Below are 25,573 nucleotides of genomic sequence, written 5' to 3' on the forward strand. Positions count from 1 at the left end.
AACTAGTTGCTCTCCTTGAGATGACTCCGCCAGAGTTGCTCTAACAAGTCCTTAAGGAATGGCAGGTGCATCTTTCCAATTTTTTCATCTTTCAGATGCTTTTGATTTTTTGATACTGCACTGCAGATACTAATTAGTATTGTAGTACCTCCAAATCAAAATATAATACTTTAAGAGAAACTCCAACGGGGCGACCCATTTCATCCGCCTTTGTCCGTTTGGGTCGCCGCGGACAAAAACACCGGCCCAACGCGCCGACCCATTTTCAAAAACCGTCCGCTTTGCGTCCGCGTGGACACATTTTCGGCCCGAAATTGCGTCTAAATTGCATCGGCACGGACGCGAAGTGGACGTGCCGCGCGTCCTCTCGGCGTCCGCCACGGTCCCACTTGGCGGCAATCCAACTACCGCCCACCGTCTAATTTAAGACGACCACCGACATCGGGCCCACTAGTCAGCCAATGGAAGTGTTGTTTTTAACCCACGCGTGCGGGGGGCTCATGCACTTCCGTCCACATCTGGCCCCCCACCACCCCCTTCGTGCTTCCTCGCCGGTGACAACCCAAACCCTAGCCATGGGCCTCTTCGGCAGCAACTCCAGTGGTGGCAAGGGCAAGAGCACCCCGGCGCCTCATCCTCCCGTGCTCCTCCTCCCCCTCCTCCTCCGTCGTCGGTGCGTTCCCCGTCTGGTCGGCAGCATGTGCACATTGATTTCTACTACACAACCTTCTTCTTGTAGACGTTGTTGGGCCTGCAAGTGCACAGGTTTGTAGGACAGTAGCAAATTTCCCTCAAGTGGATGACCTAAGGTTTATCAATCCGTAGGAGGCGTAGGATGAAGATGGTCTCTCTCAAGCAACCCTGCAACCAACTAACAAAGAGTCTCTTGTGTCCCCAACACACCCAATACAATGGTAAATTGTATAGGTGCACTAGTTCGGCGAAGAGATGGTGATACAAGTGCAAAATAGATAGTAGATATAGGTTTTTGTAATCTGAAAATATAAAAACAGCAAGGTAACAAGTGGTAAAAGTGAGCGTAAACGGTATTGCAATGATAGGAAACAAGGCCTAGGGTTCATACTTTCACTAGTGCAAGTTCTCTCAACAATAATAACATAGATAGATCATATAACAAGCCCTCAACATGCAACAAAGAGTCACTCCGAAGCCACTAATAGCGGAGAACAAACATAGAGATTATGGTAGGGTACGAAACCACCTCAAAGTTATTCTTTCGGATCGATCTATAAAAGAGTTCGTACTAGAATAACACCTTAAGATACAAATCAACCAAAACCCTAATGTCACCTAGATACTCCATTGTCACCTCAAGTATCCGGGGGCATGATTATACGATATGCATCACACAATCTCAGATTCATCCAACCAACATAAAAGTACTTCAAAGAGTGCCCCAAAGTTTCTACCGGAGAGTCAAGAACGTGTGCCAACCCCTATGCATAGGTTCCCAATGTCACGAAACCCACAAGTTGATCACCAAAACATACATCAAGTGGCACATGATATCCCATTGTCACCACAGATAATCACGACAAGACATACATCAAGTGTTCTCATAAAAGACTCAATTCGATAAGATAACTTCAAAGGGGAAACTCAATTCATCACAAGAGAGTAGAGGGGGAGAAACATCATAAGATCCAACTACAATAGAAAAGCTCGGGATACATGAAGATCGTGCCATAGAGGAACACGAGAGAGAGAGAGAGAGAGATCAAACACATAGCTACTGGTACATACCCTCAGCCCCGAGGGTGAACTACTCCCTCCTCGTCGCGGATAGCGTCGGGATAATGAAGATGGCCTCCGGTGATGGGATCCCCCTCCGGCAGGGCGCCGGAACGGGCTCCCGAGAGGTTTTTGGTGGCTACAGAGGCTTGCAGCGGCGGAACTCCCGATCTATCTTCTGTTCTGGAAGTTTTAGGGTACGTAGGTATATATGGGTGCAAGGGGTACGTCGGTGGACCTCCGGGGTGCTCACGAGGCAAGGGGCGCGCCCAGGGGGGTGGGCGCGCCCCCCACCCTCGTGGGCAGCCCGGGACTCCCCTGACATGCACTCCAAGTCTATCAGGTTGCTTTCCTTCCAAAAATAACTTCTCTAGTTGATTTCGTTCCGTTTTGACTCCGTCTGATATTCCTTTTCCTCGAAACACTGAATAGGCATAAAACAGCAAATCTAGGCTGGGCCTCCGGTTAATAGGTTAGTACCAAAAATAATATAAAAGTGGATAATAAATCCCAATATTGCCTAAAACAGTAGATAAAGTAGCATGGAGCAATCGAAAATTATAGATACTTTGGAGACGTATCAAGCATCCCCAAGCTTAATTCATGCTCGTCCTCGAGTATGTAAATGATAAAAAAGAATTTTTGATGCGGAGTGATACTTTGGCATAATTTCAATGTAATTCTTCTTAATTGTGGCATGAATATTCAGATCCGAAAGATTCAAGACAAAAGTTCATATTGACATAAAAATAATAATACTTCAAGCATACTAACTAAGCAATTATGTCTTCTCAAAATAACATGGCCAAAGAAAGTTATCCCTACAAAATCATATAGTCTAGCTATGCTCCATCTTCCCCACACAAAATATTTAAATCATGCACAACCCCAATGACAAGCCAAGCAATTGTTTCATACTTATGACATTTTCAAAACTTTTCCAATCTTCACGCAGTACATGAGCGTGAGCCATGGATATAGCACTATATGTGGAATAGAATGGTGGTTGTTGAGAAGACAAAAAAGAGGGAAGATAGTCTCACATCAACTAGGCGTATCAACGGGCTATGGAGATGCCCATCAATAGATATCAATGTGAGTGAGTAGGGATTGCCATGCAACGGATGCACTAGAGCTATAAGTATATGAAAGCTCAAAAAAGGAACTAAGTGGGTGTGCATCCAACTCGCTTGCTCACGAAGACCTAGGGAATTTTGAGGAAGCCCATCATTGGAATATACAAGCCAAGTTCTATAATGAAAATTCCTACTAGTATATGAAAGTGACAACATAGGAGACTCTCTATCATGAAGATCATGGTGCTACTTTGAAGCACAAGTGTGGTAAAAGGATAGTAGCATTGTCCCTTCTCTCTTTTTCTCTCATTTTTTCATTTTTTATTTGGGCCCTTTCTCTTTTTTTATGGCCTCCTTTTTTTTATTTGGGCTTCTTTGGCCTCTTTTATTTTTTTCGTCCGGAGTCTCATCCCTACTTGTGGGGGAATCATAGTCTCCATCATCCTTTCCTCTTTGGGACAATGCTCTAATAATGACGATCATCACACTTTTATTTTTCTTACAACTCAAGAATTACAACTCGATACTTAGAACAAAGTATGACTCTATATGAATTCCTCCGGCGGTGTACCAGGATTTGCAATGAATCAAGAGTGACATGTATGACAGAATTATGAACGGTGGCTTTGCCACAAATACGATGTCAACTACATGATCATGCAAAGCAATATGACAATGATGGAGCGTGTCATAATAAATGAAACGATGGAAAGTTGCATGGCAATATATCTCGGAATGGCTATGGAAATGCCATGATAGGTAGGTATGGTGGCTGTTTTGAGGGAGATATATGGTGGGTGTATGATATCGGCAAAAAGTGCGCGGTATTAGAGAGGCTAGCAATGGTGGAAGGATGAGTGCGTATAATCCATGGACTCAACATTAGTCATAAAGAACTCATATACTTGTTGCAAAAATCTAGAAGTTATCAAAGCAAAGTATTACACGCATGCTCCTAGGGGGATAGATTGGTAGGAAAAGACCATCGCTCGTCCCCGACCGCCACTCATAAGGAAGACAATCAATAAATAAATCATGCTCCGAGTTCATCACATAACGGTTCACCATACGTGCATGCTACAGGAATCACAAACTTCAACACAAGTAGTCTTTAAATCCATAATCACTCAACTAGCATGACTCTAATATCACCATCTTCATATCTCAAAACAATCATCAAGCATCAAACTTATCTTAGTATTCAACACACTCATAAGAAAGTTTCACATATCTTGAATACCAAGTATATTAATATTAAGCAAATTACCATGCTATTTAAGACTCTCAAAATAATATAAGTGAAGCATGAGAGTTCATCTATTTCTTCAAAATAAAACTACCACCATGCTCTAAAAGGTATAAGTGAAGCACTAGAGCAAAAGACAAACTACTCCGAAAGATATAAGTGAAGGTCAATGAGTAGCTAAATAATTATGCAACTATGCAAAGACTCTCTCTCATTTAATAATTTCAGATCTTGATACTTTATTCAAACAGCAAGCAAAGCTAAACAAAACTACATTGCAAGGATAGCACAACTCATGTGAAGAAGCAAAAACTTAGGCTCAACCGATACTAACCGATAGTTGTTGAATAAGAAAGGTGGGATGCCTACCGGGGCATCCCCAAGCTTAGATGCTTGAGACTTCTTGAAATATTATCTTGGGGTGCCTTGGGCATCCCCAAGCTTGAATTTTTGTGTCTCCTTAATTCCTCTCATATCATGGTTTCTCTTTTTATCAAAAGCTTCATCCACAACAAACTCAACAAGAACTCGTGAGATAGGTTAGTATAAACCAATGCAAAACCTTATCATTTTCTACTGTAACAAATCACTAACATTATTATTCAACATTGAATACTAAATGCCTCTGCATATTTAATACCCCTATCCTCAAATAGAATCATTAAGCAAGCAAACATATGCAAACAATGCAAACATAACAGCAATCTGTCAAAACAGTACAGTCTGTAAAGAATGCAAGAGTCATCATACTTCACTAACTCCAAAAATTATGAACTAAAATTCCCACTGTAATAAATTTATCAGATCTCAATATGCAAAAAGATTCTACATTATACCACTCTCTAACTTTTCTAGGGAATTTTTGCAACAGCGGTAAACTTTCTGTTTTCAGACAGCAACATGTATACTAGCAAAATAAGCATGGCAAAGGCTATCCTTGACTTCTTTATTAAAACTAAAGATGCAAAACATTAATTTAATTAACAGCAAGCAAATACTAACAAGAGAAAATGACGCTCCAAGCAAAACACATATCATGTGGTGAATAAAAATATAGCTCCAAGTAAAGTTACCGATGAACGAAGACGAAAGAGGGGATGCCTTCCGGGGCATCCCCAAGCTTAGGCTCTTGGTTATCCTTGAATATCTTGGGGTTCCATGGGTAACCCCAAGCTTAGGCTCTTTGCCACTCCTTATTCCATAGTCCATCGAATCTTCACCCAAAACTTGAAAACTCCACAACACAAAACTCAACAGAAAACTCGTAAGCTCCGTTAGCGAAAGAAAACAAAAGACCACTTCAAGGTACTGTAATGAACTCATTCTAAATTCATATTGGTGTTAAACCTACTGTATTCCAACTTCTCTATGGTTTATAAACTATTTTACTAGCCATAGATTCATCAAAATAAGCAAACAACACATAGAAAATAGAATCTGTCAAAAACAGAACAGTCAGTAGTAATCTATATCAAACGTATACTTCTGGAACTCCAAAAATCTTACCACATTAGGAAGTCCTAAGCAATTTGTGTACCAATCCATAGCAAAAAGAATCAGATCATAAGCACGTTTCTGTGAATTAACAAAACTAATTTACTGGGTGCAAAGTTTCTGATTCTCAGCAGGATCAACACAACTATCACCGTAAGCTATCCTAAAGGTCTTACTTGGCACTTTATTGAAAAAAAGCTATAAAACATGATTACTACAGTAGCATAATCATGTGAACACACAAAAACGGTAAGGATACATATTGTGTTGTCTCCCAACAAGCGCTTTTCTTTAATGCTTTTCTAGCTAGGCATGATGATGACAATGATGCTCACATAAAAGATAAGAATTGAAACATAACGGGAGCATCATGAAGCATATGACTAGCACATTTAAGTCTAACCCACTTCCTATGCATAGGGGTTTTGTGAGCAAACAATTTATGGGAACAATAATCAACAAGCATAGGAAGGTAACACAAGCATAGCTTCAAGAATTTAAGCACATAGGGAGGAAACTTGACATTATTGCAATTCCTACAAGCATATATTCCTCCATCATAATAATTTTCAGTAGCATCATAAATGAATTCAACAATATAACCAGCACCTAAAGCATTCTTTTCATGATCTACTAGCATAGAAAATTTACTACTCTCCACATAAGCAAAATTCTTCTCATGAATAGTAGTGGGAGCAAACTCAGCAAAATTCTTCTCATGAAAATTTACTACTCTCCACATAAGCAAAATTAAGATCAAGATGACAAGTTTCATGGTTACCATTATTCCTTAAAGCATACGTGTCATCACAATAATCATCATAGATAGGAGGCATGCTTTCATCATAGTAAATTTGCTCATCAAAGCTTGGGGGACAAAATATATCATATTCATCAAACATAGCTTCCCCAAGCTTGTGGCTTTGCATATCATTAGCATCATGGATATTCAAGGAATTCATACTAACAACATTGCAATCATGCTCATCATTCACATATTTCATGCCAAGCATTCTATGTAATTCTTCTTCTAGCACTTGAGCACAATTATCCTTTCCATCATACTCACGAAAGATATTAAAAAGGTGAAGCGTATGAGACAAACTTAACTCCATTTTTTGTAATTTTCTTTTATAAACTAGACTAGTGTTAAAACAAGAAACAAAAAGATTCGATTGCAAGATCTAAAGATATACCTTCAAGCACTCACCTCCCCGGCAACGGCGCCAGGAAAGAGCTTAGTTGACGGGGTGTGAGTGAGTGCCCTTTACCTAGCCTCCCCGGCAACGGCGCCAGAAAAGAGCTTGATGTCTACTACACAACCTTCTTCTTGTAGACGTTGTTGGGCCTGCAAGTGCACAGGTTTGTAGGACAGTAGCAAATTTCCCTCAAGTGGATGACCTAAGGTTTATCAATCCGTAGGAGGCGTAGGATGAAGATGGTCTCTCTCAAGCAACCCTGCAACCAAATAACAAAGAGTCTCTTGTGTCCCCAACACACCCAATACAATGGTAAATTGTATAGGTGCACTAGTTCGGCGAAGAGATGGTGATACAAGTGCAAAATAGATAGTAGATATAGGTTTTTGTAATCTGAAAATATAAAAACAGCAAGGTAACAAGTGGTAAAAGTGAGCGTAAACGGTATTGCAATGATAGGAAACAAGGCCTAGGGTTCATACTTTCACTAGTGCAAGTTCTCTGAACAATAATAACATAGATAGATCATATAACAAGCCCTCAACATGCAATAAATAGTCACTCCGAAGCCACTAATAGCGGAGAACAAACATAGAGATTATGGTAGGGTACGAAACCACCTCAAAGTTATTCTTTCGGATCGATCTATAAAAGAGTTCGTACTAGAATAACACCTTAAGATACAAATCAACCAAAACCCTAATGTCCCATAGATACTCCTTTGTCACCTCAAGTATCCATGGGCATGATTATACGATATGCATCACACAATCTCAGATTCATCCAACCAACATAAAAGTACTTCAAAGAGTGCCCCAAAGTTTCTACCGGAGAGTCAAGAACGTGTGCCAACCCCTATGCATAGGTTCCCAATGTCACGAAACCCGCAAGTTGATCACCAAAACATACATCAAGTGGCACATGATATCCCATTGTCACCACAGATAATCACGACAAGACATACATCAAGTGTTCTCATAAAAGAGTCAATCCGATAAGATAACTTCAAAGGGGAAACTCAATTCATCACAAGAGAGTAGAGGGGGAGAAACATCATAAGATCCAACTACAATAGCAAAGCTCGGGATACATCAAGATCGTGCCATAGAGGAACACGAGAGAGAACACGAGAGAGAGAGAGAGAGAGAGAGAGAGAGAGAGAGAGAGAGAGATCAAACACATAGCTACTGGTACATACCCTCAGCCCCGACGGTGAACTACTCCCTCCTCGTCATGGATAGCGTCGGGATGATGAAGATGGCCTCCGGTGATGGGATCCCCCTCCGGCAGGGTGCCGGTTTTTGGTGGCTACAGAGGCTTGCGGCGGCAGAACTTCCGATCTATCTTCTGTTCTGGAAGTTTTAGGGTACGTAGGTATATATGGGTGCAAGGGGTACGTCGGTGGACCTCCAGGGTGCTCACGAGGCAGGGGGCGCGTCGTGGGCAGCCCGGGACTCCCCTGACGTGCACTCCAAGTCTATCAGGTTGCTTTCCTTCCAAAAATAACTTCTCCAGTTGATTTCGTTCCGTTTTGACTCCATCTGATATTCCTTTTCCTCGAAACACTAAAATAGGCATAAAACAGCAAATCTAGGCTGGGCCTCCAGTTAATAGGTTAGTACCAAAAATAATATAAAAGTGGATAATAAAGCCTAATATTTCCTAAAATAGTAGATAAAGTAGCATGGAGCAATCAAAAATTATAGATACGTTGGAGACGTATCACACATCCCTGTGCACCAACCGCGGTGGCGCTAGGAGTACAGGTAGCTGCTGCCTTACCCCGACGTGACGCTACCGCACCATTGGCACCTAGATCCGCAGCGAATCCCGGCGCCGACAGTTTCGCGGACAAAGCGGGCGCACAACAAGGAGGTGCGCAGGCACGCAGCTCACACCAGCGCAGTGGCGCACACCCGAGTACGCGCAAACTCTCCCAACTGGGAGGCCTAGGAGCAACGGCGGCTCGACATCCACATCAACCATGACCTTCCACCTCCGCCCCTGTAGGTACCAGCTGGAGGAAGAGGAGGCGGAGGCGGGGTACCAAGCCGCCCTCGAGGAGGCCCTGCAGCACGCGCTGGAGGCGAGCCGACTCGAGGAGGACACCCATTGGGATGGGCTAGATCAAGCCCTTGCTTTGTCCGTGGCGGGGGACTCCGTCTAGATGCCCCTGTTTGTGCCGCCACCGCCGATGGCGCCGCCCCTCAACGAGCCCAAGGCCGAGCCAGAGCCGGAGCGCGAGCCAACTCCCACGCGCAAGCGGTCACCACTGCCCCCCACTTGGCCGAAGGAGACCTACTCGTGGACCGGCAAGCTCGGCGAGTGGGTGAGCACGCCTTCATGCTACTTAGAATCCACGCCGGAAGAAGAGGCGGCCCACCTTGAGCGCCGGAAGGCACATTGGCTTGCTAAGGAGGGGGGCAACGGCGAGCGGCAGATGCAATATGAGCAGATGATGCACCGCGATGAGGAGGCTCTGCGGCTTGAGGAGGAGGAGGGGCGCACCGGCCTCGCCGCTATTGAAGGAAATATGCCCTAGAGGCAATACTAAAGTTGTTATTTTATATTTACTTATTCATGGTAAATGTTTATTATTCATGCTAGAATTGTATTAACCGGAAACTTGATACATGTGTGAATACATAAACAAAACTACATGTCCCTAGTATGCCTCTACTAGACTAGCTCGTTGATCAAAGATGGTTAAGTTTCTTAGCCATGGACATGAGTTGTCATTTGATAACGGGATCACATCATTAGTGGAATGATGTGATGAAAAAGACCCATCCATTAGCTTAGCATTATGATCGTTCAGTTTTATTGCTACTGTTTTCTTCGTGTCAAATATATATTCCTCTGACTATGAGATTATGCAACTCCCGGACACCGGAGGAATGCCTTTTGTGCTATCAAACGTCACAACGTAACCGGGTGATTATAAAGATGCTCTACAGGTATCTCCGAACGTATTTGTTAGGTTGGCATAGATCGGGATTAGGATTTGTCACTCCGGGTATCGGAGAGGTATCTCTGGGCCCTCTCGGTAATGCACATCATACGAAGACTTGCAAGCAATGTGACTAATGAGTTAGTTGCAGGATGATGCACTACGGAACGAGTAAAGAGACTTGCCGCTAACGAGATTGAACTAGGTATGAAGATATCGACGATCAAATCTCGGGCAAGTAACATACCGATGACAAAGGGAATTACTATATTGACATTGCGGTTCGACCGATAAAGATCTTCGTAGAATATGTGGGAACCAATATGAGCATCCAGGTTCCTCTATTGGTTATTGACCGGAGAGGTGTCTCGGTCATGTCTACATAGTTCTCGAACCCGTAGGGTCCCCATGCTTAACGTTCGATGATGATTGGTATTATATGAGTTATGTGTTTTGGTGACCGAAGGTTGTTCGGAGTCCCGGATGAGATCACGGACATGACGAGGAGTCTCGAAATGGTTGAGAGGTAAATATTGATATATTTGAAGGTTATATACGGACACCGGAATGGTTCCGAAGAGGTTCGGGGATTTTTTGGAGTACCGTGAGGTTACCGGAACCCCCCAGGAAAGTTAATGGGCCTCATGAGCATTAGTGGAGAGGATATGGCAGCCAACGGGAGGTGGCGCCTCCCCCCCAAGCCAATCCAAATTGGACAAGGGGTGGGGGCGCGACCCCCCTTTCCTTCTCCCTCTCCACCTCTTTCCTCTTTCCCCCTCTCCGTAAGAAGGAAAAGAGGGGGGGCGAATCATACTAGGAGTGGAGTCCTAGCAGGACTCCCCCTCCATGGCGCGCCCCTGGTGGCCAGCCTCCTCCCCCTTCCCCTTTATGTACGGGGGCGGGGCACCCCAAAGGCACACCAATTGTTTAGCCGTGTGCGGAGCCCCCCTCCACCGTTTACTTCTCCGGTCATATCGTTGTAGTGTTTAGGCGAAGCCCTGCGCGGATCACTTCACCAAGACCGACATCACGCCGTCGTGCTGACGGAACTCATCAACTCCATCGACACTCTGCTGGATCAAGAGTTCGAGGGATGTCATCAAGCTGAACGTGTGCAGAACTCGGAGGTGTCGTACGTTCGGTACTTGATTGGTTGATTCGAGAAGACGTTCAACTACATCAACCGCGTTAAGTTAACGCTTCCGCTTTTGGTCTACGAGGGTACGTGGACACACTCTTCCCTCTCGTTGCTATGCATCTTCTAGATAGATCTTGCGTGAACGTAGGCATTTTTTTGAAATTGCATGCTATATTTCCCAACAACTATGCCGCCACCGCAGCAGACGCCGGAGGAGGCTGCCTTGACGGCCTATCAAACCGTGTTCGGTTGGGCTGGGCCTCCCCCCGTCTTCATTGACCTCGCCGGCGGTGAGGACGACGACGGCAAGGGCAAGGGCATGAGCAAGACGGTCTACTAGGGCAGCGTGCGGACGTTTATTTAGAGGTTTTTTTAATTTTTTAGTTTAAGCGGACTTTGGCCGGCGTTTGACCGGCCATTTATGTATAATTATGTTTAATTTGTCTATTTCGGCTACGTCGGCACAAATGGATCGGCGTCCCGTTGGGCGCACCTGTCAACCCAAATAAAAAAGCGAACATGCACGTCCGTCTGGCTGATCAAAACGGACGAAAAACGGACAAAGCGCGCGTCCGTTTGGGTCTGCGCGTTGGAGTTGCTCTAACTAGCCTAAAAAAGTCTTATATTTTGGTACAAAGGTAATACTCCCTCCATCTGAAAAAGCTTGTCCCAACCTTGTTCCTCAAATGGATGTATCGAGTACTAACTTGGTGCTAGATACATCCATTTGAGGGACAAGCTTTTCCGAACGGAGGGAATACGATACAACATTGTTAGGAAAGCAACCGCATCTACCTATTGAAGTTGCTTTGTGCAATGATTAATCTCTTGACATTCGCCCGCATAGTAAGCAGATAGATGCTTTTCCTGAGGTTCACATCACATTCCTTGCGACAAAGTGATTGTGGCTTTCTGCCGCAGTGATGATGACTGGGGACATTCCCTTGTTTTGGATCAAGTGGTGGGCACGACTAGCCTGTAGATGAAGCGACTCCTGCAAAATTTCTACGGAAATCCTTGTAATTTTTTTGTGAAAATCCTACGCTTGGTAGGGTAGGAGTATACCTGGCCATACCTTGGGCCGGGCCGGGCTTTGGGCCGGGCCTAGCCAAGCCCGACGCAAAAATCCCAGGCCTGGCCCGGCCCGGCCATCAGGCCTTGTTTTTTGGGCCCGAGCCCGGCCCGAACACATAAAAGCCCGTCAGGCTCCGGGCCGGCTCGGCCCGACCTTCAGAAAATGCAAAAACGACAGGCCCAGGCCCGGCCTGGCCCGACCTTCGGGCTCAAAATCTAGGCCCGAGCTCGGCCCGGGGCAGCGTCCGGCCGGGCCGGGTCGGGCTTTTTCGGGCCGGGTGATGGGGTCATGTACCTAGGGTAGGGTCAAGAACCTGATCTAAGTACCTTACTCAAGGACACCCTTAGAAGAGGTCGCCTTCCAGTCGGCCAACGAGGGACTCACTCAACTGACTTGAAGGACTCGATCACGAAGACTCACTCGACCACCAGGAGGTCAAGAGGCACTCTACACTGCAACAGCCTGTAATTAAGTAGGCTTTATGATAGTAAAGACACTTTATGTGGGGCGTTACCAGTAACGCCCCAGACTTAACTCACCTTAAACCCTCTACTACGTGGGCTAGCTGGGGTCCTGGCGCACTCTATATAAGCCACCCCCCTCCACAGGCAGAGGGGTTCGGCACCTTGTAACTCATATACTCATAATCCACTCGACCGCCTCCGGGCTCCGAGACGTAGGGCTATTACTTCTTCCGAGAAGGGCCTGAACTCGTACATCCCTTGTGTTTACAACCTCTCCATAGCTAGGACCTTGCCTCTCCATACCTACCCCCCACTCTACTGTCAGGCTTAGAACCACGACACCGGGCTTCCCATGGCCAGGTATAGGTAGGAGCATCTAAAGTTTTAGTTGGCGGTATCCTTGATTCGTTGGTTGTTTTTCGAAGAAAAAAAAGACATTGCACATTTTTTCAACAAAGCGAATATATTGTGAAGATACCAATTATACCCGGCCTCTGTACTAACAAGTGTACATTGCAACCATGTGACTCATGTGAAATCCAAACAATAAAAAAACAAGTGTACATTGCATACTTGAGGTTCTCCCGTAGATTCTGAAGAAATTCCAGTCCGTATTCGGTCGGTGCTGGCGGCGACGACGCCCGTGGGTGTCGTTCCCCTCCTTGGAGGCGTCGCCAAGGTGTGTCGACATGTCCCTCGCTCGCTCTTGGGATTGGTAGAGGTCTTCGGGCGAAAGCCTAGATTTGGAGTTGAACCGGCGTGATGGCAGCGTCCTCATCATCGCTACTCTGTTGGAAGCATCACATTTGAAGACCGGGTCTTGAGGTTCCATGTTGTGCTACTTCCGATGCTCATCGTTGTCCAAGATGAGCTTCAGAGGCGCAATGTACGTCGTAGCCGGTGAGTTAAAGACGATGGCTTTAGTGGACCGACCAAGTTCCACCATCTACTTGCCATCTCCTTTAGGTATCAAGGATGGGTGGTGCATCGATGAAGGAAGTTCACTGGAGTTGGTGTTGTCTTCAGAGATGACCGCTGTTGTTCGAAACGCGGCGATATTGCTTAGTTTTGGACATGCTCTTTTTTGCTTTGCAGCTGTGTTGTCGGTGGAGACTGTAGTCGGACTAACCCTCCTGCGGGGTTTGTGTTGCGCTTGTTGTTCGCAACAAGTTGTAGTCGTCTTAATTAAAATTCCTCCTATAAAAAATATGGTATGCATTCGTGTACTCTAAAAAAAGTTTCTCGTGTGCATTGCACACTTGGTATGACTTGTAATTTTTCTTTTCAACCTAGTTTTTCTTTTCTTATATTATCTTATACCTAAAGAAGTTGATCCCCACTACCTTAGTTATCTCAACATGAGCCTTCCACCTCATCAAATGTGCCACCTCAGCACTCCCACTGCATATTTTCCTCAAAAACTTCAGTAGAAAATACCATTTAGTTTGATGACATAATCACCCCTATTGTTGTTGAGCAACTGTTAAGCCACATCATTGGGAAGGTCCTGTGAAAACACTTTGCCCCTTCCAATACCTTTCCTGGATTAAACTAGAGCGCATTCCATATGATCCATGAGACCAGCATGGTGAGGGTCGACATGGCCATACGGTGGGCAGTGTTGGGCTTTGACATGTTGGTCCACCAGTTTTTGACAATACGCTCATTCCTCCATTGGTCCATCAACAAGGCTTCTAATCCAAGCCATTCCTTCACCATCCTCCACACGCGCAAAGTGAATCGATATTTGTAGAAGAGATGTGGCGCTGTCTCATTGGCCCTCTTGTAGAGAGTGCAAAGATCACACTTAGGCCAACCCCACTGCCTGTTCTGTAGAGCCAACCAAGCGAAGAATTGACCTTGGGAGGGGACCAAACCTTCCACACAATCTTGTTCAAGATGGTTGACGTGGAGCCAAAGAATTGCACTTTGTATGTATAAGACATGGAATACTCTCTGTTGGCCGCAAGCTTACAAAAAAAATGTTATCGTCGACATCCACATGAAGTTGGAAGTGCTCAAGGCAAATCCAGAGATCAAAAAACTCGGTGATGTGACCCATAGAGAGCAACACGGAAGGGTGATCTTGCTAACCCAACCATGGAGTCTCCCACAAGGCGTATTTCCTTCCATTACCAATGATGAGTCAATTCATTTTTCCTTCTAAACTTTAGAGTAAATACTACAAGGTGGAGGAATATCCATGAATTCTAAACTATTAATGTGCATAATTATGTTCATTCTTTATTGTTGACATTATCCCTAAGTAAGTTAAATATTCCTATATGTCCGGTTGAAAACATATTTGTACTAAAAATTTGCTCCTGAGTGCTAGTTAATGATTGAAAGACCAAAGATGATTGAGCATGCGATATCTATTGATTAAACAACTCTGACATAAACCATTCTAGGAGAATAAGAGTAATTCATTTGTTTAATGACTAAGAACATGGTTTGCTATGATCAAGAAACTTTGTGGGTTAAGCTTTTGCATGTAAAGGTGCCATGACCTCCTCACAAGAAGTTTTGTAAAAAGATATTGTCATTTAGAATGTTTGATCATGAAAGTAAATAGTGATGTTGCCATTTTTGTATTCTTTATTATCGACTCCTCACTTCATAAACATGTGGTCATGTTTACCGAGCTCAGATTTTGCTTGGGGACAAGCAATATCTAAGCTTGGAGGAGCTGATACATCCCATTTTGCATCACTATTTCTTACTATAATTTACTCTTTGTCAATAATATTTTACACCTTAATGCTCAATTCTAATGCCTTTTCCCTTCAATTTGCTTGTAATACACGAAGAGGGAAATTATAATTTACTCTTTGTCAATGATATTTTGCACATTAATTCAATTTGCATGTACTCATGTGTTGTAGCAGTGGCCTAGTTGCAGGGTGAACAGGGTGGTCCATGGAACACCCTGTAAATCGATCCAGTACTTCAATATAGATGTAAAAAGCTATATTTCACTACACTTCTAAAAACACCAGCAACCCGCAACACATGCTCAAGGCTCAAGCCCAAAATGTGCGACTGCACTATGTGATTGCTAGCTTCCTTGTTTCCTTCATGCGTTCTATAGGATAGGTTTGTTTAACTATCTATGGATGTCCGGATGTGATGCTTATGTGCAATTATGCCATGTATACAATTTACTCGATACATGATGGCCCGATATTTTGCCACTTTCATAAGAGGGTTTTGATATGATTTTCACCGAGTTTCTAATATTTGTCGTGCCTTTCTAATGTTAACCCTTCGAGAAAGAAAAAAACTTGTGTTTCCTCTAATGTGTAGTGCAGCCGTGGACTTCTGATAACCAGAGAACCCAATCCTTCCCATGGCATCCTTCTTCAAGATGAAATAGTCATCAAAGGACCGGACGCCATGGTACAGACGATCAAAGCATTTTTGGGCATCCAAAATTGTCGGCGAAGAGGGCATCAGGGGCAAAGTAGTCTTCCATCAGCATCAAATGGTCACGCGCCCAGTTGCGGTTGACTACTCGATGACCCTTGATCGATCCCGTGAAACATGTTCTCGGCACGCTCCGCGTCTGCAAGCACCGCCCGCATCGTGACTGTCTCATCCGTGTAGTCCTCCTCGTTGGACGACTCAACATAGTGCTCGTAGATGTACTCCATATTCGAATCCATTTCTTCAAAGAAGAAGGGAACAAAATTTAGCTCAAGCAATTCACCGAACAGTTGCCAAGCATGGTAAGCATCGTAGGAGCGAATGGTACCCGAGGGGCGGTCTGAGGAGAGGTGTGCAACGGCGGTGGAGGAGAAGCGGCATGAGCCTGGGTGTACCGCTGGAGGTGGCGGCCTCGTCAAGTTTCGGCAGGTGTGCGGCGTGGCGGCCTGGGCGATGGAGTGGCGACGAGGGCAGGAGAGGAAAACTGAAGGAGAAAAAAATGAGAGCATGAAGTCGCGGGGTCCGGGAGGGGTTTTGGGTGGGCCGGGGTGTCAGAGTCCTACCCCGCCCCGCTCCCTCCTTCCGACACACACTTTGTCTCGTGTTTGCCGGAAAAGGTACGTTCGGACCGCTCGGCGGATCGATACATGTCCGTGTTGGATGGTTTTCGTGGTCCGGACCGCATTACGCGGACGGCTGCGGAAGGTTTAAGGGTGTGCTCTAGAGATGTTCCAAGGACTAGTATGTATAGAGTATAGATGGACCAACCCGATCTAAAATCGTATCCACGCCACTATGTTGTACCGAAACAATTTTTGGTCTCAACAAAGGGCCAAAAGAAAGCTCCGCTAGTGCTCTCAAGTCACCTCTTTCAATCTCCTATGCTTTCCTCAAAAGCCATGTCATTGTTGCCAACGTTTTCGCGCAAGCAAGATGATAGTAGTTTTTCTTTAGGCGTTCTTTAGGCACTATTTTTTTGTATTATTGATGAAATAAATGATATTATTTTTTTAAAATTATATCAATTATTGCTGAAATAAATGTATCTAGACGTATTTCAATGCTAGATACGCTTCTTCGAGCGATCACGGATCGAAAGGAAGGGAGTAACTCCCTCAATCAAGGAAAAACAGTTTCGCAACTCGTTGTCAAAGGAAAATAACAAAGGCTATCCTAGTGGTTTTGCAACCAACCACATGCTCGCATGTCACCTGGCACTCGTACCACAATCATCCGGCGGTTCTTTTTCCTACTCGGACAAGTTTTGTACTAACTTACCCCGCAAAAAAAAAGTTTTGTACTAAACCTTTTTCGCAAAAAAGAAGAGGTAGTATATAAGTTTTGTAATAACGGGACGGGGTGTTTGCGTTCTCTGTCAGAAACTCTGTTCCATGTAACGCAATACTCTTGGACCCGTATCAACGGAGGAGATTGATCCCAGAGGCGACCAGCTTGATCAGAATCAGAAGTTCGTTCGGCGGCAGAAACTCGGGCCGCAAGCCACACGGGGAGGAAGAGTTCGTGCTCCCAAAGATTCGCACTTGATCCCTTCTACTTCTCGTATTTATTATTATTTTCTATACCACTATTATTATACTACCTAGCTTTTCCACCTCTTCTGTCGTCTGGTTCTTCTCTCCTGCGTGCGACGGCCACAACCTAGAAGCCGCGGCCGGAGCTCCCCCTCCCGGCGCCGCCCTCTCGCGCGCCCGTGGTCGCCGGCGGCAACCTAGAGGTGAGAGCGTCTCTTTTCTTGCATATTGTTCCAAGTCTCTCTGTTTTTTCCCTGCTCTGGCAAGTGATCAGGTTCCCTGATTAGTTCGATAATGCGGCGATCGACGGGCGTCTGTTCGTGTTTCAGCTCGATTTTTCTTGCGATTATTTTCCTCGGCGCTGCTGTTTCTCTGTTAGTGTTGGCGTGCTGTGTTGATGAATCGGATCAACTGATTATGTTGAATACGTCGCTCCTTTTAGGGCCGCGTACTGGGGTTCTATTGGGAGTTTGGGAGGAGTTCACTTCAGGCCCTTGTGGTTCGATGGTTTCAGAGGCTGTAGGCAGCAAAATATATGAACGGCTCGGTGGTTTCAGAGTCTGTAGGCCACAAAATAAAAAATTGCTCCTCGAATCAACGTAAAACCACACATAATAAACCCCACAAATGTTCAGCAAAATAAAATATTGCTCCTCGAATTAACGTAAAACCACACATAATAAACCCCACAAATGTCACCCTGTGTAATTTGGTCGAGGGATTGTCAACAACTACTAGCAGGAACAAGAGCATGCCTATTTATTTTCAGTTAGTAGGTTATATGCGGAAAAATTGTTTGCTGTAAGGTACTTTCCTGCTAGTAGGTTATGTTTAAAAATTGTTGGTAAATACTCCAATTTAGAGAACTTCAGTGCCAAATACCACAAGTTGGTGATCGTCGTGCCAAGAGCTTTATTCATGGTTTATCACTTCAGTGCTTTAGTCAGGAGTCAACCCTCGACTATGTGGTATGCGAGAATGTACAATCATGTGGGGTAAATTTTATGTTTTTCTGCTTAATAGTGTTAAATTTTCTACCATTAAATGCAGAAACAGGATATTTATGCCTTTTTCTTGACACGGAAAGCCAATGGCGAGAGGACTGGATTCAGATTATATTGGTTCTATTTCGCTCATGGATGGATTTGATATGGGTATCACGTTTGATGGGTTTGGAGAAAATATGAAGAAGTTCATGGAGGTAGTGCCTTTCTTACCTTCACATTTAGCACAATTGTCTTGATTTTATTCCTACAGGCAGATATTTAGCATGATATATGATTTTTTGGCAATGCTTTGGTAGTGATTTGACTCACATTTGACAGTTACCGATCAAATATCTTGATTCTGCTCACGATAAAGCTGTTGAGCTAGTTGAGGATATCCATGCGCTGATTTACGCTCACTCTCCTGATGATAAATTTCCGGACAAAGACCATGGGACATTAACGGATCCATCTAATAACGGTGCCATAACCGGATCTCCCTCCACACGTGTTAAAATGCAGCAAGTTAACCCTAACGAAGGATTCTCTGGTTATCCTTCATCTCTCGTTACCGCGGAAGACCGTTCTCTCGGCTCAACTGCTACTGATGTTCATGAAACTGAGTCTGTTTCATCTACAACTCCAGGTTTGTCCTTGATCATACATAAGATTGCTTAGATTCCTGTTCCAGTTCCTTGTCATTTAGAGGCCGTTTGGATTGGTACCCCAACTTGCCCAGCCAATTTATTGGCGTTGACCACTCCCGTGGGCAAGTGCTTGGATGGAAGCCAATTATTTGGCGAGCCCCAACCAGCCCAGTCCTCTAGTTCAGCTTCACGTTGATCTTTATGCCGACGATTGGCGAGCTGGTGGCAGGTGAAGGCTTCGCCAATTTATTGGCGCGCCAATGCCTTGGTAGGGTCAGTGCAGGCAGAAACCAAACAGCCCCTTAGCTTTAGTATATTGTGTGCCCAGAAAATACTTTGTGTGAAGGGGATATTTTTTTCTGATGGGCACTGAAGTAACCTGATGACACCATTGTTCTAATAGATCATATGGTTTATTCTCTTGCCTGCAGCCATGTGTGCTTCTGAAGACTCCATTTCACTTGAGAGAACTGCTGACACCAAGGAGGAAGTTGCTTTTTGCAATTCAGAGGATCTCTCCAATAACTGCGCTCCTGAAAATCACAATTCACTAGGGGGATCTGTTAGCAGTGAGGAGGAAATTATATTATGGAATCAATGGAATTCTGTAACACCACGACAATCACCTGGTCTGGATTTATCTTTCCTTATCTTATTTACTCAGATCATAGGGGCCTTTCAATATGGACTTGCATGTAATTGACTGATTGTGATGTAGAAAGCATGATCAGCTGTCTCAAATAGAAAATAGCTGTACTGTAATTTCTTCAGAATTATGGAGCCAAACCATTGCCACGTTACTGACTATAACATTTGTTGTGCACTTCCTGCTACCATCAATATTATTACTGACTGATTTTATTGAATTGATATGTCCTAACAGAGCTAGCCACCGTAGTCCAAGATTATGTATCTGAAGAAGCGAACGGAAATAAAATCATCGAGCAAGTTGAACTCCCTGGTTCAGGACCTTCAGGTAAACAATCGAGAAATTATCATTTTGCTCATCTTTATCCATGAGGGGGTACGCTGAGGTGAAAATAATCAATTTCAACAAGCAGCATTACTTGATTTTAATCTTAGCAAATAATGTCCTCTAATCCCTCAATTTCTTTAATAGTATTTAACTGACATTTATGTTTTGGCAGCTGCTTTTGATGGAGCAATTCTGCTTGGAAAGGGAAATGATGAAGAGCAATCAGAATTATGCAGTGAGAACAGCCATGAAGAATCAACAAAGCACGGTTTGTAGCTTTTTTTCCTTCCAAATTTTGAAATGTGTGAACATGACTTTATGTTTTTCCACAACATTTGAATGTGCTTCCAGAGAATGGAAAATAACGAAAAAATATATTCCGAATATCTTAACTTTACAGACAATAATGTTGCTTCTGTCTGCTAAATAGGTTACATAAAGAATTTGTCTGTTGGGTCTGTTTCACATTACTTGAGTGCAGAGGTGTTCGCTGGTGCTGATGATCCAAATATGTCTACTGACGAGGCCACAGATTTTGTTAATGTAGACCTCCGGGATGGCCAGGAGCAGATGAAATATAACAAAGCAGAGGCATCCTCGGTTCCTCAACCAAAAAACACATCATTCAAGGTACCAAGTACTTGAAATATGGTGGTACTGTGGTAATAGTAAGAATTGGTCGTGGTAGTAGATTAATGCAATTACAGCATCATGTCCTTTTGTGTGAAATAACTAGGCTGTATTACTCTTTCTGAATTTATCTACTCCCTCCGTTCCTAAATAATTGTCTTTCTAGCCATCTCAAATGGACTACAACATACGGATGTATGTAGACATGTTTTAGAGTGTAGGTTCATTCATTTTGCTCCGTATGTAGTCACTTGTTGAAATCTCTAGAAAGACAATTATTTAGGAACGGAGGGAGTACTAAACATCCTTGGAGAAATTGCATTAGAAAGCAAATAAATATCTCATATATACTCATTTTGCTTGCTTTTATTGCCATTCTTGTTACTTTCTTTTTACTTTGTACCCAAAAGCATGGCAACCGATGTTTTTACTCCTTGCAGAAAGTGTTGATGAGGAGCTTGTCGAATAAACTCCGGTGGTCAAAGAAGGATATGAATGTGCATCAGGCCGTCCCCTTTAGACCACAGAAATCAGTAGATGTTTGCTATGAAGTAGTTTGTTCATCAGATGGTCTGGAGGATGATTGGGAACTCTTATAAACCTGCACGAAATTCCGCACCTCTGGTTACAGGAGAAAATCTTGTGTAAACCGAAGTTCCTTGACTACTATCTCAAAGAATGCAAATGTTGAGGGTTTGCATCTCTACGGCACCCTCTGTCGGTGTATCGGCATTACTGTAAATCTGAGCTGAGGTTATGTAATTATGTAAAGCTCTTCTAGTTTTCTCTTGATGACCTGAATTTTGTACTGATCTGAGCTGGTGCAGCCAAGGGTATCTGTAACTACAGTAGTTTTCAGCTTCTTATTCCCCCTATCTACTAGCATTTCTGTTTAAAAATATACAGATATTCGCATTTCCTCTTCTGTTAATAAAAGTGAGTTATCATTTGCACTTTTGCATCAATTACTTTTTTGTTTGTTTGTTTGGAGTAAACAGTTTCTTCCCATCTGAGCTGACGCTTAATGTTTCCGGTAGCAAGTTAAAAATGTTATTCCCTGAGTAGTTACTTTTGTGATCGGTTTGCGGCTGTTGAACATACACAAACCACACTAACAACCATTAATGGCTTTGCTGCATCCACAGCCCTCCACGTGACCTTAATTATTTGTAGCCGTCTGATTCAAAGCATGTGGTGCAGATTTGTCCTCTCCCCGTCACCTACGTTTCTCTTCACACTTTGTAACGGACGCCACTGGCCCACCACCAAATAAATTAAATCGCTGATCCTATGCACAACCCATGTCATGACCTTTCCTTCCCGCAGCGACTATATCTTGCTTCAACGCGAGACTTTCTTTTAACTCGCTGAAGCTCTGTCCTCTGCGATGTATCAATTGGGCTGGCCCAGTTTTGTGTTTTTTTTGTTCGCTTTTTTCGAGAGAGTTTGCTCACTCGCTGAGCTTCGTTCGCTGGTTTTGCTAGGTTTTTTCAGTTTTGCTTTTTTGTAGTTTTTTTGGTTTTTACTTGTTTTACTCAATACATCATCCGGTTTTTCTGTTTTTATTTGCTTTTAACCGTTTTTCTTTGCTTCTCACTCGGTTTCATTCATTTTTCTTTCCTTCCTTTTTTGTTTGCTTTTCGTATTCTTCTCAGTTTTCACTGGTTTTTTTTTATTCTCTTCCTTTTTTATTTTGTTTTTCTTTGGTTATCTTTGTTTCTTTCTTAGTTTTCATTGGCTTTTCTCTTTTCTTCCTTTTCTCTTCATTTTTCTTCGGGTTTGTTTGTTTGTTTCTAGTTTTTATCAGTTTTCTTTTGTTTTCTCTCAGGCATTCATTGTTTTTAATACACATTTTTAGTCTATATCTAATAAAATATTCTAATACATGTTTAACATATTTTCAATAAAAGTACAATATATTTTTAATACGTGGTCAATGTTTTTCTATACACATTTTAAACATTTTCCAAAAGATTGAATAGTTTTTTTCAAATGCTTGATTCACATTTTCAAACACATGGTCAATATTATTTCTATACATTTTAAACATTTTTTAGGATGCTTGATTAAAATTTCTTAATTACAATATTAATATTTTTTTATAGATGGTCAACATATCTTCTATACACATTTTAAACATGTTTCAAATGGTTGATTAACATTTTTCAAATACAGGATTAACATTTTTCAAATACAGGATTAACATTTTTCGAATACATGGTCAACACTTTTTCTATATATATGCTTAACATTTTAAAAATAAAATATATTACATGGTCAACATTTTATTATACACATTTAAATATATTTCAAATGCCCGATTAACATTTCGTAAATACAAGATTCAAATTTTTGAATACGTGGGTCAACTTTTTTCCTTTAAAATATTAATTTTTAATATGCTTGATTCACATTTTCTATTTACAAGATTAACATTTTTTAATACATTGCCAACATATTTTCTATACACATGTATCATTATTCAAATATAACATTAACATTTTCTGAGTACCTCGTCAAAAAAAAAATTCTATACATTTTATCTTTCCTTAAAATGCTTGATTAACATTTTGTTAATACATGGCCATCATATTTTCTATACAGATATAATATTTTTAAAATGCCTGATTAGCATTTTTTAAATACTTGTTCAACTTTTTTCAAATGCTTGATTGACATTTTAAATACATGATCAAAATTTTCATCATTTTTTCAATACACGGTCAACATATTTTCTATACACATTTAACATTTCTCATATGCTTGATTATATTTTGAAATACTTGTTATACGTTTTTTTAGATCCTTGATTAATATTTTTCAAATACACGATAAATAATTTCATCATTTTTTAATACATTGTTAACAATTTTTCTTTGCACATTTTTTTCAAATACTTGATTAGCATTTTCCAAATAATTTTTCAATATTTTGTCAAATGATTGATTAACATTTTCTAAATACATGAACAATGTTTTCATCATTTTTCAATACATGGACAACATTTTTCTATGCACATTTAACATTTTTCAAATATTTGTTTAATATTTTTATACAAATAATTGTTCAATATTTTTTTCAAATGCTTGATTAAGTATTTTTTTTAATACATATGTTTTGCTCACATTTAATTATATTTGAAAGTATAATCCAAAGTAAACAAAAAATAATGGAAAAAACGAAAACAGGAAACATGAAAAGAAAACAGAAAAATGTAAGGCTGTGCCCTCCTGTGCGTCTGGGCTGGCCCATCTGGGTCTCTCTTTCAAGCGAGGGTTCTTAGGTCTCGCTAGAAGCAAGACATAGAAGGGCAACTAGTTGACGACCGCTCCTTTGGGGCCTTAAAACGATCAACGCCACTTGACGCGCTCTCAGCCGCCACCACGTGTCACGCTCTGGACGCTCTATCCGGATTTTGTTTCTTTATTTTATTTTTCCGCACGCGTTTTGGCTTTTAAAATGTTTTTTCCTGTTTTTTGACATTTTGGTTTTCCACCGGTCCTCCTTAACTATTATTTTTGCACAAAAAACATGTTTTTTGTTTTTTTTTCTTCGGCGGTAGGTACGATTTTGCTACCGTGAGAGGCACGGTTTTGCTTTTCGCGAGAGGCATGCGCGTGCCTCCCGGAAACGAAAAAAAACGTGTTTTCCATTTTTTTTCCTTCCAGAGAGGCACTTTTTTGCTTTCATGAGAGACACAGTTGTGCTTTCGCGAGAGGCACAGCTGTACTCGTGCCTCTCAGAAACGAAAAAAAAATCCTTCCAGAGAGGCACGGTTTTGCTTTCGCGAGAGGCAGAGTTGTGATTCCGCATGAGGTACTGTCATGCCTCTTTCGAAGGGAAAAAACGTGTTCCCGGTTTGGTTTTTTCGTGAAAGAAAAGTTCATCAAAATTTATCAACATGGGATCTAAATTTGAAGATCTCGACGCGAGGAATCCAATGGTGAAAATGATTCAAGATTTAGACACAAGGTTCAAGACATAAAACATTTTAAATAAACGGATCTACGAAAAAAGAGAAAACTTCCAGGTTGCGACAAGTGGCGTACATGCAGTGACAACCTGGGAAGGTGAGAATGATCTTTGCGAGGAGTACTCTTTAACTAATGATTTCAAAGATCTATTGAGCTATGAACTTTGGGCTTTCTTGTAAAAAATAATGCTTTGGGCATCCTATGCCTGTACCAAGGGGTGAAGAGGCTCACGTTCTGGGTTGGGTGTCATGTGTGTGCCGTTCCTATTTCCCGCGTATGGCGTGAATAATGAGGAAACACGCACCTCCTGGATGCTAGCGACGCGGTATGGCTAGCCCATTTACGGACTTCGGCCATGTATTTCTTCCAACGGTTTTCAAAGGTTCTATAACCTTCCCTGAACCATTTATTTTCGTTTTCTTTCTGTTAGTTTTGTTCTATTTTTCCTTGTTATTATCGTTTCTATTTTCTAATAATTTTCTAATTTAATTTCAATTCGGCATTTTTTGAATCAGTGAATGTTTACAAAAATTTAGAAGATATTAAAAATTCGTGAATTTTAGTTGAACGGGCAAACTTTTCATATCCATGAAAATCACAAAAATAATAATTAAATACATGAACATGTTTCTAGTTCACAATTCTTTTTGAAATTCATGAATATTTTTTGGGTTCCAAGATCATTTTATTCAAATTCAAGAACATTTTTAAATTCCCAATCATTTTTTCAAGCCACGAAAAAATTATCAAACTTGTGAACATTTTTCAATCCACAAACAGTTCTTTATATCAAAAATATTTTTTAATTCATGGACATTTTTAAAATCATGATTTTTTTTTCTAAAATCGTGAACATTTTTTGTATTTTATGATCACTTTCTCAAAATTATGAAATTTTCTTGAATTCCTGAATATGTTCTTTCAAATTTTTACAAGATTTAAATTCAATTTTCGGGTATTCACGTTTTTTAAATTCATGTTCATTAAAAAACCAAAAAATTGAATTCG

The 25,573-nt window shown here is 42.0% G+C and overlaps 1 protein-coding gene across 2 annotated transcripts; it reads left to right on the forward strand.

Moving 5' to 3' along the window:
• Positions 1-17,370: 17,370 nt before the first annotated feature.
• LOC119275399 lies at positions 17,371-21,540 on the forward strand. Of its 2 annotated transcripts, none has more exons than XM_037556220.1 (8): positions 17,371-17,555; positions 18,403-18,553; positions 18,678-18,984; positions 19,417-19,614; positions 19,869-19,961; positions 20,134-20,229; positions 20,494-20,591; positions 21,032-21,540. In XM_037556220.1, exons 2-8 carry the CDS (start codon positions 18,443-18,445, stop codon positions 21,188-21,190), a joined length of 1,062 nt encoding a protein of 353 aa, XP_037412117.1. In that variant the 5' UTR covers positions 17,371-17,555; positions 18,403-18,442; the 3' UTR covers positions 21,191-21,540. The 2 variants fall into 2 exon arrangements, with proteins under 2 accessions (XP_037412117.1, XP_037412118.1); XM_037556221.1 differs by having other exon boundaries at positions 17,415-17,555; positions 20,509-20,591.
• Positions 21,541-25,573: the final 4,033 nt, after the last annotated feature.

This window comes from Triticum dicoccoides, chromosome 3B (genome assembly GCF_002162155.2).
Source record: "Triticum dicoccoides isolate Atlit2015 ecotype Zavitan chromosome 3B, WEW_v2.0, whole genome shotgun sequence".
Taxonomy (NCBI): Eukaryota; Viridiplantae; Streptophyta; class Magnoliopsida; order Poales; family Poaceae; genus Triticum; species Triticum dicoccoides.